The sequence below is a fragment of the Dermacentor silvarum genome, chromosome 9, assembly GCF_013339745.2.
Source record: "Dermacentor silvarum isolate Dsil-2018 chromosome 9, BIME_Dsil_1.4, whole genome shotgun sequence".
NCBI classification, from domain to species: domain Eukaryota; kingdom Metazoa; phylum Arthropoda; class Arachnida; order Ixodida; family Ixodidae; genus Dermacentor; species Dermacentor silvarum.
The window spans coordinates 113372010-113385982 of record NC_051162.1 but is presented as its reverse complement, the minus strand read 5'-3'; the positions used below and the strand labels follow the sequence as shown (position 1 = coordinate 113385982).

General features: G+C 46.8%; 1 protein-coding gene across 1 annotated transcript; it reads left to right on the top strand.

Annotated features, from left to right (window-relative positions):
* The first annotated feature begins 1583 nt into the window (after nt 1-1583).
* LOC119464935 (uncharacterized) lies at nt 1584-11415 on the top strand. Its single transcript, XM_037725800.2, has 4 exons — nt 1584-1689; nt 5558-5735; nt 8284-8425; nt 11238-11415. The coding sequence occupies exons 1-4, from the start codon at nt 1602-1604 to the stop codon at nt 11331-11333; spliced, it is 504 nt and encodes a 167-aa protein (XP_037581728.1). The 5' UTR covers nt 1584-1601; the 3' UTR covers nt 11334-11415.
* Nucleotides 11416-13973: the final 2558 nt, after the last annotated feature.

The window sequence follows — 13973 nt, the reverse complement described above, 5'->3', positions numbered from 1 at the left end:
CAGTGGTGCGAAGAGGAAACGTTATTAAACGTCTATCTTAACTTTGCTATACTATAGTCGGTGAGAAGCTAATAATTACAAGCAAGCTTCACCAATTAAAACGCACAGCACCTGCCATTCACCTCTGAAAGAGAGACGAGCCAGCAAGAGTCCACTTACAGCTTAATGAATTTGCTCTGCTAATGTAAATGCTGCGCTAACTGAAAATAAAAGCCAGTTGCTTCAAGTTAAGTTGTTACGCTCGGCTGAGCAGTGATATCATGAACTACCATGAAAAGCGCCTAGACGTTTAGGTTTCATCATAAAACCAGTGACACAAAGGCCGATCTGTACAGAGAACAAAGTTGTTTGAAACGCTTGAAACGGCTTGACGTCAGGTAAGTGCGCGAACCTAATTGGCTGGTACATCTATTTCATTGGCAATATCCGTGCGGCATTCCACCTACAAGAGACAGGCTTGAACGCTGGGATATGGTAGCGAGTGATAAATGCATACATTGTGCACAAACAGCTAGAGACCTACATACATGTAGTAAAGGAATGCGTTGTAGCGCGAACCTTCTGAAAGCTGGTTGGAAGATTATTTGGAATATCCATCGTGCGGGCACCACCGCGGCGAGATCCGTTTGCGAGTCTCGTGTACTACAGCGTTAGCTACGTTTTGTGGTGCTTCCGGAACATTGCAGAACGATCCCGGCAGCCAAATAGAGCAATGTACCCCAGATTGCGCAAACTACGCGTGATAATATGGGGTCATCTTGAAGAACAGCTCTTCAAGCTCGGTGAAGCCGAGTTTCTTCGCCGCTGGTCTACGCGGTATCTAACCGTGTCTCGAGGCAAAGTTTTACTACAGCCAGAATAATGCCCAAATTTTGTTTGCCTGAGTAGAAACTGTACTTGTGTGTGCTTCGGGTGTCATTCATGAATCTGAGGCTGACATTTATGATTTTGCATGTACACTGTCATAGTGTTTTTGATGTGTGGCAAGTCAAGCAGACGCAATTTACTATTTTGTTTGCTCATCTGTTTTGTTTCTATCAAGTACGATGTATTATATGTGTGGCACGTTATATTGTACTCTACGTTCATAGAACAGTTGTACGCGTGCCTACGGGCTAAATAAATTTCCTTGCCATGTAATGAAATTTTGGTTGAGTTGCACAGCCTACATGTAACCTCTTATTTCTTATGTTGCAGCCGACTATGAAACGATGTGACGCGATCGATAGTGAACGTCGCTACTGTTAAACTTTGCACGTGCAGGTCGGAGATACTCAGTCATCTCCTTACGCCACAATGCCAGCTGCTATGCCCGAAAGGTGCAGCAGAAGCTTGTCCGCAACAGCTCGCGAATTGTGTGACACATATATCGGTGACATCCGATAGTAAAAATGATAGCGTGGCGAAGAGCGAAATAGTGTTTCGCAACTAAGATTGAACTGTGTTTTATCGCTCTGTCATGTCAGGAATGACAGTCTACAGTTCAATCACGTGCCACTCTTGCCTAACCGGCGGTGCGGGCTCGCAGATTCTGTATTTAATGCATGTCCTATACGCATAGAACCACACCTGTTCTATTCACAGTTCCGAGGCACAGAAGCATGCTTGGCGTGTTCGCGCTGTTCAGCGTGGTCGGCTTATCACTGGCTGATCCTTGGGTGCAGACACCTACGCTTGAATCGTGCTCTGGTAAATACTTTACCTGGTTTTCCTTTTTAACAGTTGTAAGGTCAGTTGGGCCGCCACCCCAGAGTTAATACAATTTATTTTGCTGCAACGCTCCTCCACGCAGTATAATGATTCTGTATGTTTTCGAAAACAATGCACTTAATGTTCCCGTGGAAAACACGAAGGTCTTCATAACTTCATTAAGAATAGCGAGGGAACCAATGGAATTGTTAAACTCGGTGCAAAAGGTTTTGGTAGGGATAATACGCATTTTGAAAATGGGGCATTGCTGGTGATCAGTTTTATTAAATTACAGTGCATTTAACAAAGGAAAATAAAAAATTACACTCCAGCAGTATATCGGATGGAACACGCAGGTGCTTAAATTACGTTGTGAGTACTTCGATTCCCACCCGCCGGGGTGGCTCAGTCAGCTAAGGCGTTGTGCTGCTGAGCACGAGATCGCGGGATCGAATCCCGGCCGCGACGGCCGCACTTCGATGGAGGCGAAATGCAAAAACGCCCGTGTACATGCGTTGTAGTGCACGTTAAAGAACCCCAGGTGGTCAAAATTAATCCGGAGCCCTCCACTACGGCGTGCCTCATAATCAGAACTAGTTTTGGCACGTACAACCCCAGAAAGAAGTATTTCGATTCCCACGACAATGTGAAGAAATTGCAACGTTTTCAGTTTTCCTCGCTTTAGATCCACAACGTGGGAAAAAAACTCAAAATTTCCTTTAATTGGAGAGGTGTATCCGTTAGAAATACATTTTTTATGAACAATTACAGAAGGCCTGAAATTAGGTAGATAACTCGGTAAAGTTGAGCTATATCAGTTGAATGTTTGAAGAATCGAGCACAACATGGGGTAATAATTTGTCCTGTAGTAGGTGACATGAGTGTTGCCATGGGTGACCTTAAGCAATGCAATCCACTTCGTAGGAGCGCAGCACATGCGCAAAAAAAAAAGCACCCGAAAGGCTTGGACATCTTCCAGGGCCGGTATTTTGTAGCGATGCGTTATGCTTTATTCGAAACTAGTCTTATCCACCGCTCACGACCGACTGATCCTGTTGATAACGTTAGCGGACCGTCGCTCTGACCACTGACCAAGCGCGAAACGCGCGAAAAGGCATTAGCATCGGAAAGGCATCGCTACAAAATACTAGCCTAGGTCTCCATAAGCAGTTTCTTTTTTTTTTTTGTCACTGCGTACTGAGCTATCTCATTGCTGTTGCTTAGGATGGCGTGGCAAAATTAGATTATCAAAGCACAATCGGAGCTCGTAACAAAACTGTTACAGCTACTGGCCATGGCCAGAATTTTTGAAGCTCACTCGCTATTTTGCATGATATGAAATTGAAATACTTTGAGCTTGCAGGGACAATTGCCAATATATTATCCATGGTTTGAGGACTAGTACATAGGGCGAAATTTCGATGGGGTGAAATGCAAAAACGCCCGGGTCCCGTGCATTGCGGGCACGTTAAAGATCCCCTGGTAGTCAGAATTAATCCGGAGTCCCCGACTACGGCGTGCGTCATAATCAAATCGGTGTTTTGACACGTTAGACCACGGAATTCATTCATTCTTATAGGTGCAAAATATTGCAGAGTTGAGGCAATTGGTTCACCAGGTACCTCCCGTTTCAGGAATCTGCTTGGTTGCCTCGTAATGTTTGGTAACTTGTGGAGTTAGTACGCAATCAGCAGATGAGACTTAGAATTTTTTAATGTTGATTTTAAAGGGGGCTAAACACCACTTTGAGGAAGCACAGTGAATGTTTGATTCGTGGGGCTTATTACAGGAAATCAACATCGGACCAAGTAGTGGAGCGCTCCGTATTAATTACTATCATTTAGACTGCATTAGTACGCCTTTCAAAAGCTGGGTAGTACCGAAGGGTTACTACACTCTGCTCCAATTGGAGCATGTCCGTGACTGTAGGGGAATCGAACCCGAGACCTCTTAACAGCAGCAATACACTTTAACCAGGCGATGCCGTGGTGGGAGGACAGCTTGGTCAACATGAGCGATTGTTTGATTTATGAGGTTCAAAGTCCAAATCCAACAATCGGGCTATGAGAAACACCTTTGTGGAAGCCACCGGTTCAAGCTTGAGCACTTCGTTTCTTTAACGCGTGTGGAAATATATGTTCATGAGAATTGTTGCATTTCGCCGCATTAAAATGCAGCCGCCGTGGAAAAATATAAAAAATCGAACCCGCGCCCTTGCGCTCAGCACCATAACGGCGTAGCCAGATAGCCACTAAGGTGGGTCAACATGGTTAATGGAAATTCCTGTTGGACAGGGTGACACCATACTGTACGGGACACCCCCTGCAAGTCGAAGCCAGCTAGCCCGGCTAGCTCGCTGGTTCATGGAGACGTTGGTGTTGTTGATGGCTTAGACTTGCAGGGGGTGTCCTCAGGCTAGCAGTAGCTGGTGTAAAGTACATGCTTGGGATGTCCGCAGGGCACCTGGTTGGTTCTCGCTAGGTACAACCGCTGCCGGAGAACGAACCCCTATAAAAAAAAGCCGCGTATCTGCGGGCTTCGCTGCAAATGTCGTCGAAAGACGATAGTCTTCTGCCGGCCGTACTACATGAGTGCTGGTCTGATCCGCGGCCACCCGTGATGCTGTTCTCGTACCATTTCCGTCCTGGCATGATAAATGCAATGGAGGTTTGTTTGAACAGATTTAATTTTACCGCATTATTTCATCAAGCGGCCATTTATGTTTTGCCCTGCCTCAGACAACGCTTCCTTTATGTTGAATCGGCCGCATCTGGCTGGCATTGATAAAATTGAGGAGGCGCTGCGTGAGACATGGACGCCATCTGGCAATACATCGGGAAACATGAGCTTGTGCAGAGGGTTTCCTTCCTCCATGGCAGAGGGCGCTCGTCGGCGCGCAGTCGGGGAACGTCGTTCGTCGGCGCGCATAGCATGGCATTTTCAGCGCAGCTTAAGAAACTAGGGTCTTTAGAGTTACGTATCTATGTATTTTCTATTAAAGGAACACACCTCCTAATACTTACCTAGTGATGTTGCGCCTCAGATATGCGTAATATTTACTTTGTGATCGATAACGTTCACAAGTATGAACAGCCGTACCAGTTTAAGTAGTGTGGGCGGTAAGCAAGTGGTCCAACTTTGGCCGGGTGGCTGAATCGGGTGACAGACAGACAAACAGACAGACAGACAGACCAAATTTTCAGCGTTTAAGTTCCCCAAGAAAGACTATCGTCTTTAAAATGTCACGAGAGATCGTGACAAAGCCAACAACGACGATCACAGATCCAGTGTCAACCTCAACAACGATCGTGCATAACCAACAGAGGGAGCCACATGCAGTGGTCAGCGATTTAAACGCGATACTCGGCCTGCGTGGCGGCCGGCGCCTTTTGCACTACCCGTGAGTGCTGCGTGATTGCTGGGCTCCAAATGCATTCACAGTACGTCACCAAAAGCCCTCGCTTTCATCGTACGTTATAATGCTTGAGCTCAGTGTGCCCAGCACCCACTGCTGGCGCAGAAAGCGTCCGCCGCCATGCCGGCCTAGTATGGCGTTTCAATCGTTGACCACTGTGCAGGTGTGGACGAAAGTAATGGGAACATGGGAGCTCTGGTCGAACTAAAGTACTTTCGTCCCCACCTGTGCATTCTTGAACTTTCTGTGAATTATGTATAAATAGTGGATATGGTCGATCCGTTGATCACATTTGCACTATTTATGATTTGTGCTTGCAGTTTTATTTATATTCTCTGCATAAGTTGGCGCCATGAAGGGTTTCAATTCTTTTAACTCAGGCGTTTGGAAGTGTAAGTCCTAAAGGTCTCTAACAACGTGACCATTCGCTGTTCGTGCCCTCGAATAACGCAGATGCCACGGACGTGCAGATGAGCGACCTCACCATCACGGACGCAATCATCAGGAAGACAGTGAGCGTGAACTTCACACTGACGATCAACAAAGAACTCGGAGAGGACCCGAAAGTCATAGTGAGCTTGCGCAGGAAAGACGGCTCAGAGATTGGTTGTATCGAAGGGATCGGTTCGTGGTACGATATCCTCTTCTATTTCGGGTGCAATTTTATTGTGATTGACGATGTCTCTTCAGGAACGTTGTAGTAGAAAAAAATGTTGCAGTTTCACCCGAAAGGCGAAGAATCAATTGCGATAGCAATTTAGTAGAGAGCTATACGGAGTAAGGATAGTAGTTTTATCGGCTGTATAAACTTGGACATGTAGCAGCACCAGCAATGCGCAGAACTGTTCGCGACGCCGTGGGCGTTTTGCCGGTGCCTCTGGCGGCGGCTTGGAGGTTTTCGACGAGATCAGAACGGGACACTCGTCGAGCAGCGTCGGAAGTCTTTACCACTTCTTGCCTCGCAAGGTTTTTATATAAATACGCATTTGGTGCCTCAGCTAAACGTCTCCTCTCCTCCCTCCCTCTCGTCCCCCCCGCCCCCGGGGCCTTTCTTGCGGCGGAAGAAGTCGCGTTTGCTCTCCGCCGTGCGTTCGCTCCCCGTGAAAGCGCGCGTCCCTCGTGCGCTTTCACTCGCACATACAGCATACGGCGCGCGGCGACGATTTCATCGCCATTGGAGTTCATACGGAACCTCACGGCGATGGCGACGCCGACGGCAGAAATCCGCTTGGGGTGGCCATATAATTGCTTTCGCAATAATAGAAAGTTGATTGATTGATTCGTCGTACTTGATGTAATGAAGCAACCCTGAGTCTATGAGCTACACCATGTTCGACGCCTCCGCATTATGATTTTGTACTATCTGAAATTCTTGAACAAGCACCTAACTCTAAATAGACAAGCGATTTTTTTTATACCAGCCCCACAGGAGTGTGGCAGCCGTGGCAAGAAATCGAATCCGTAACCTCGCGCTCTGGAGCGGAAGGCTTTAACCAATCAGCAATTACAGTGGCAATGGAACGTTCCATTTTATTTCGACGTCAATAACACGATCGGACACACACACACACAATAACACGAAGGAGACACAATTTCTCCAATGCTATTCACTGCATGCTTAGAAGAAGTATTCAAGCTCTTAGACTGGGAAGGATTAGGAGTGAGGATCGATGGCGAATATCTCAGCAATCTTCGGTTTGCAGATGACATTGTCCTATTGAGCAACAATGGAGAGGAATTACAACAAATGATTGAGGACCTTCATCGAGAAAGTGCAAGAATTGGGTTGAAGATGAATATGCAGAAGACAAAAATAATGTTCAATAGCCTGGCAAGGGAACAAGAATTCAGGATCGCCAGTCAGCCTCTAGAATCTGTAAAGGAATATGTTTATCTAGGTCAATTACTCACAGGGGACCCTGATCATGAGAAAGAAATTTACAGAAGAATAAAATTAGGTTGGAGTGCATACGGCAGGCATTGCCAAATCCTGACTGGGAGCTTACCACTGTCGTTGGAAAGAAAAATGTACAATCATTGCATTCTACCGGTGCTAACATACGGGGCAGAAACTTGGAGGTTAACAAAGAAGCTCGAGAACAAGTTAAGGACCGCACAAAGAGCGATGGAACGAAAAATCTTAGGACTAACGTTAAGAGACAGGAAGAGAGCGGTGTGGATCAGAGAACAAACGGGGGTAGACGATATTCTAGTTGACATTAAGCGGAAGAAATGGAGCTGGGCAGGCCATGTAATGCGTAGGATGGATAACCGGTGGACCATTAGGGTTACAGAATGGATACCAAGAGAAGGGAAGCGCAGTCGAGGACGGCAGAAAGTCAGGTGGGATGATGAGGTTAGGAAATTCGCAGGCGCAAGTTGGAATACGCTAGCGCAAGACAGGGGTAATTGGAGATCGCAGGGAGAGGGCTTCGTCCTGCAGTGGACATAAATATAGGCTGAAGATGATGATGATGAACACGATCGCTCGAGGCACAATCGGGCCGTCGCCATCGTACTGTCGTTCTGGTATTGCCGGTGACATTTCCATCTTTTTATGCTCGTAACTACGTGAAAAAGCCATTTTAAAAATAAATTACCGCTGTCTCAGAAATCAAGACTGGGATCGCAGAAATATCAACTGCCTCTTACGGATGCTGCGTTTCATGACAGATGGAAAGTATGCAGTACGCCAGTACATTTTAAAAAGTCGAGGCAGAGGAAGTTATTCATGCGCAGTCAGTATAAAGAAAAAGAAAAAAAAAGAAGAAACAGAAGCACATATACCAACATTTGGAGTACTGTAGCATCTCATATTATGCCAAAGACCTTTTCCACTTGTATTTTCGTAGGTGTTGGTTATTAAAAAAAATCATAGTTAACGCAAAATCTGGGGCAGTATGCTAAATCGTTGTAAAAAAAAGAAAAAAGAAAGGGAAAACGAAAAACAAATCCAATGAGCGAATATCCGCAGCTCCCGACAAGACGTCTTGTCTGCAGCACGTTGCACGTGAAACGTCTGGGCACTACGCTCAGCTCTCATAACACTCATTCAACACATTTTATTTATTTATACTCTCTAAACGATTAGTCCTGTCTATCGGCTAGTAGTTCTCTTGAACGCACGTAAATCGCCTGCTCTGTACACAAAATACAATTATTTGCCTTTGTTTTTTCAGCACATACAAGCTCTGTAAGGGCTCCACCGGCAAGGACAGAAACGTAAAAAGTGTCTCGGACGCTAAGTGTCCAATTGCAGCAACCAAGATTCAGAAGTCCATGCGAGCCCCATTGGGTTTCATGATACAGTTTGCTATCGGCGTAAGTATACAGGACATCTTAGCGTAATTTATTGGATACAATATCTAATTTATGGGCTTTCGCCTTCGAAAGTTACATGTAACCGTTATATGACGAACTTGATCGTAAACACTTCAGAGCAAGTGAACATTGAGAGCTGTCATACAAACTTTCCACCTTCGTAATACCAAATTTCTTCGTTATATGCTACATTTTTTGTTCCTCGCAATATTCGAGCTTACTACCAGGGTGTCGAACCGAAAAAAATACCGGTCCGGTACAGGTTCCATTTCGAACCCGAAGCGAACCGGTATGCAGCAGTGAAGTGGTCGCAAGCTGGCTCGGCGAAATCCATGTTATCCTGCCCCATAGATTATTGATTTGTCTTATGGCAGATGCGTAAGTTTCTTCCATCAAGGGGAAAGGGTATACGCGGTAATTTTCATGTACATAGTAACGACAGGTCATTAGTGAGAAACCGTGCGTCAGCGTAAGGTCTGCGCAGATTCCACATTCGTTACTTTGACAGCAGCACACTCACGAATTTTAGTTTTTCTTTAGGCTCTTACTGGGTTTTTACTAGCGGATTGGGGCATGTGCTCTATGTGGTCGAAGACAGTGCGAGTTCACATTGTATTACATAAGTTACAACTTCAATCTTCTGGTTTGTAGCAAACAAAGAAGCTAGCATTTGACATTTCGTTCAGTTTGCTGCTTTTTTTAGAAGCACGTGAGGCCATTGGCGTTCCTTAACGATGCAGAAGAATGACTTGGGATGAATCATACGTGAATCTTTCTTGCGCATCTGCACGTGGTGCGTTGTCTTGCGCTGGTTAAGGGGGGACAAAGAAGTTGAAAGCGCACACGTTGTGCCCCCAAAATAATTTCTGCAACTCAAAAAGCATTGTATTTTTCTTGGCTTGGCACCAAACGTGCGTTGAACCGTGAGAAGTCACAAAAGGGGATTTCGCGTGCTGCTTACAGCCACGGTTGCCACTGATTGAAAAGGTGACGGCATTCATTAGCGACCACAGTGTTATGGCTACAACTCATGCAGCTGTACTCGTTGGTTTCGCTCCTCGAAGGCATATTTTCCGCTCTCCTTGTTCATCTAGTTTTAGTAGAAGTTGAACTAACAGCCGTATTGATCGTCACCGGTAATGTTGATTTCGCGGAGTCCCTGAAACAACTTTTCGGCCACAGAGCACAACTAGCATGGCCGACGAAAGTGCAAGCGTCTCTGCCGAGGTGGCCGTAGCTACCAGTACATACTCCATTGTCTATGTCGCCATTGTCACACACAACACAACTCGTGAGGCCTAATTATCTGCGAGTAATGTGCGCTGTTTGAAGAAGTTGTTATTCGAAAAATCGTGTAAACTGTTGAGCGCCCGTTTACGCTTGAACCGTTTTCGTGCCGAACCGGTAACTGTTGTTATTAGACAGTTTTAGTTTAGCGTGCTTACCGGAATAGCGGGATCGGAATGCGCATGCGCAGAACGCTATACGGCTCATACCGTTTAGCGTACGCACGCTATTTCTCAGATTTAACGTTACCGTCTTTGCGTGGTTTACGTAGTGCACGTAAAACATGGTGGCGGTCCCGGTTGCCTGCTTCGAACTGAATTTGGCGTTGTTTTTCTAGAATTCACTTCGTTCATAGTAAATGACTGTGTAAACGGCTTTCGCTTAGTCTCAGGCCACTTCGACGACAGAATATTATGGATAATCTTGTGGCATTTTTGAGATGGCTTCTCGTTTCGAACGTACCTAAGCCTAACGAGAGCAATTTTTTTCTGAGATGCGAGCGCCACCTATTGGTAAAGTCAGGAGATAGGCGCGACGACGGCATATGGCCTCTGAGATGAGATTTCGGAGGCTATGGTAGACAGCTTGTACTGTTTGTTTCGCTGCAGATCGGCGGACATGGGCAGTAAAAATACAACGCGCTCCTAGCTTCCGTTGCGCTGCCTATCGCACTTTCCGGACGCACACACCTATAGAATTACTTAGGTGACCTATGTATGCGAAATTCAAAGCGTAATGGAATAACGTCCCGCACGTAAACTGCGCTATCACGCTATACTAAAACTATCTTTCTGCAAAGTTCATTTGCGGAGCGGTAACGCTATTTCCCCTAACCCTGCTATTAGGCTAACGTTAAACTAAAAATGTCTATTGTTTTTCGGTTCAGGTTCAGGCAAGTTTCAAAAATATCGATCCGGGTTCGCGTTAAGTTCTTCCGAAAATTGCAGTTCAGGTGCGGTTTTTGGTTTGAGTTCGAGATCGGTTCGGCACCCGTTATAGCCGACGCAAATGTTCCTGTATGCTCCGCCGGCTCTACCAACGCCAGCGTCTGGCTGCCCTAGCTCATCACGAATACCCGGTTCTCGAACGGACGCCGGAGTCAGGAACGCCGGGATCTCACAGACGCCCGAGTTGTACGGCCACTTTGGGGCACCGATGGAGGCTCGTTTGCTGGCTGTCCTTTGGCTGATTTGATAATGCCTATACGCCGCTTCACGTCGCCAGCCTTCATCGCTTATGCACAAGGACCATTTTATTTAGCTCGGGGTCGACTCCACTGCCGCCTTTTCAAATACATGCAAAACGTAGAAATGCTTTTGAGAGGCAACCTTAGGACTAATTTGGAAGAACTTTGTTGCGTTTAATAAAGAAAGTTCAATTCTAGTGACTAGAGCAAGCAAGTACAATGCTTTATGCTTAACGCTATCTCCCTGCCTTTTATTTATCCTTTTTTTTATCTATCTCTTTTGGCCGTGTTAACAAACCAACCATTTTCCTGACTATGTCCCATTCCTTTTTCTTACAGTCGGTGCCAACGACCCTTACGGTTAGGTTTGAAGTCACCAATGGCGGAACTACGGTGGGGTGCCAATCATTCAAGTTCGATGTGCGGAAACGTTGAATCCCGAGCTGCTTAAGGGAAATACCAACAGGACGAATATCCACGTAAATAAAGAAATAAAGATATACACAGAAATAAAGATATTGTGCATGAGGTTGTTTTCCTTGGTTCACAACATTTTTAGACTACTCAATAATTTTGATGTCTCGGCATCCTTACTTTGTCACGTGCCCCGTATGCCTGGTGGCTGTCAAGGAATTAATCACTGTTGTTTAGTGTGTTGTGGGTGTCTAATGCTTGAGCCGGCGATCGGCTCAGCGAATCGGTGGCGTCAGACAGAACAATGCCTTTTAGTATGTTTGGGTAGCCGGGCACACACGTCACACGAGCTATCAGCTAAGACAAGACAGACAACAAACACAGCAAGAAATTAAAGTTTGTGAGATTAAGCACAGAAGAAATCTGCACATTCTCCTAGATTGGAGAAAGGGACGCTATTCAGATATTGTCACGTGGTAATGACGGTCATCGATTGTCGAAATCTGATCTGAGAGTCAAGTGCGTTTTATACATGAGTCATGGAAGGTTCCAGAGTAACCTTTGGTGCCCGCGTGTCTTCCAGAAAGTACTACACAGTTTGCGTCGCTCATACAATCAGATTACATAAGCGTCGGTGATAACAGACAACGGATACAAGCATCGATAGCATTCGAGAAACTTCCGATACATGAAGGCGCGTCCTGCGCCGAGCGATAAGATTTAACATTTGTTAGTTGGTGAAAAGCGGTCACCTCTGAAAAATGAACAAGTACACGTGTCAATATGGATATTGTCAGGTTGTAGTGACAGTGAAGAAGGAGACAGTGTCAAAACTGGGAGTTATGAATTTAGCGCACTATTGGGCGAACTTGTGCCCAGCAAAACAAGTAAAGGGTCGTTTACAGTCCGACGTAACGCGAGCGCTCGCACGCGCACGCGCACGCTACGTCACGTTGGCGAAAACGACCCCCTCTATTGACCCTTTTCGCGGAGCACTTTGCTATAGAGGAACGAGATGGCGCTTTCGGCGGCGCGCCATACGTTGCCTCAGCGAATGCGCGTGAATACGAAACCATTACTGCGTCTACCCCCCTGTGTGATCAGCTATCGAAAATGCAACTGGGTGTGCGCTAAAGCACCGTGCCCAATTCATACTGCAAAATGTGTAACGATAAAGGGAAGACGTGTGCTGTAGTTCGCTGCAAAAATAGTGATTCACATATTAGAGCGTTTTAGCAGAGCGCTTGCTGTTCGCTCCGTTCAGACCGGCATATGCTAGCAAATGCTACACAACCGCTTAGCGGGAACGCTATTGCGCTTGCGCACAAGGCTCATACCGTCAGCGGAACCAAGACTGCATCCCTCGCTCCGCTACAAAGCCGACTGAGCGGAGCGTGACAGCGTGTCTACTTCGCTACTTCGTCATTTTGCAGCCGAGTTGATAGCGCATCGCTCGCGTCTCGGCAAGACGCGCTTATCAAATGAGAAATCTACGCAGTTCCCTGCAGTATCTCAGAGCGTGAAGTCTGAGTGGAGCGGAGCGTGAGCGGCGCTCTGCTAAAACTGTCTATTAATGAATGGAATCAACCTGTGTCGCAGCTGCTGCATAAGGACTGCCCGTGTTGGCGCCCTTCGCGATGCACGGCTTTCCTCAAGGATGAATAAATATAATTCATCCACCTGCGCGGTATAGCTAACCTCCAAAGAAAGGACTTCAATTCCGGAACGTCGGCACTAGGGAGTGAGTACCGCTCGTCACAAAATGAAGTAGTGCCACTTACTGGCATTGTAAGTTTCCCGCACGTTATCTACATTCTACACACATCCACCCTTACTCGCACGAAAACTTACGCCCACCCTATCGCCAACGTGTGACTGAATAGGAGCACACTTGAATCAATGTGCCGCAGCATGAGTGACGGCGACTACACCGACAAGACACGAATGCTGGAAGCTGAATGTTTCGTGACGGTCCACAGAGTAAGCGAGGGACTAGCGATAATCCGTCTTTGCTACGGGCTACCACAAAGTACAGAACATTTAAATTACAAGCTTTGTGCGCAGCAAGAACAAATTTATCGCAGCAGAGCATACCCGCGAGTGATTACGCTATAAATAAACAATCAGATAGTGGCCGCACCGAGGAACTTGACTGAGTCAGAAATATGACAAGCTGCTGGTTCAAAATGTTTGCCAAATAAAGAACGCAGAGCACACTGATCCCGATTTAATTCATAAGCGGAAAGTTTGGACAGCTTGGAATACATTTCTAGCCCCGCTATTAGTACAAGCACCGTATACGTTACTCACACTGTTTGGACAAGGCGTAGTGAGCTCTAAAGCTGTGGCCGTCACCGTCTACGACACGCGTCGAAACAGAGGTTTGCTGCGGCGCGCCGGCGTCACGCGCTCGCATTGTAAACGCGGGGGCAACGGAGGCGGCTGAGGCAAGCAATGGGCGCGTCACCACGTCATCAAACATGGCAGCGCCCACGGGTGCGCCGCGAAAAGGGTCAATAGTCGGGCGCACTGGCGCAGCCAACGTAACCGGCGGCTTCCGCGCGCCCCGACGGGCCCGGCCCCGAATTGGCTCCTGTTCTTTCGCGAGTTGGTTTCTTGCCACACGGCGCGCGCTGATCGGGTGCTGGAGTAGCGCTGGGG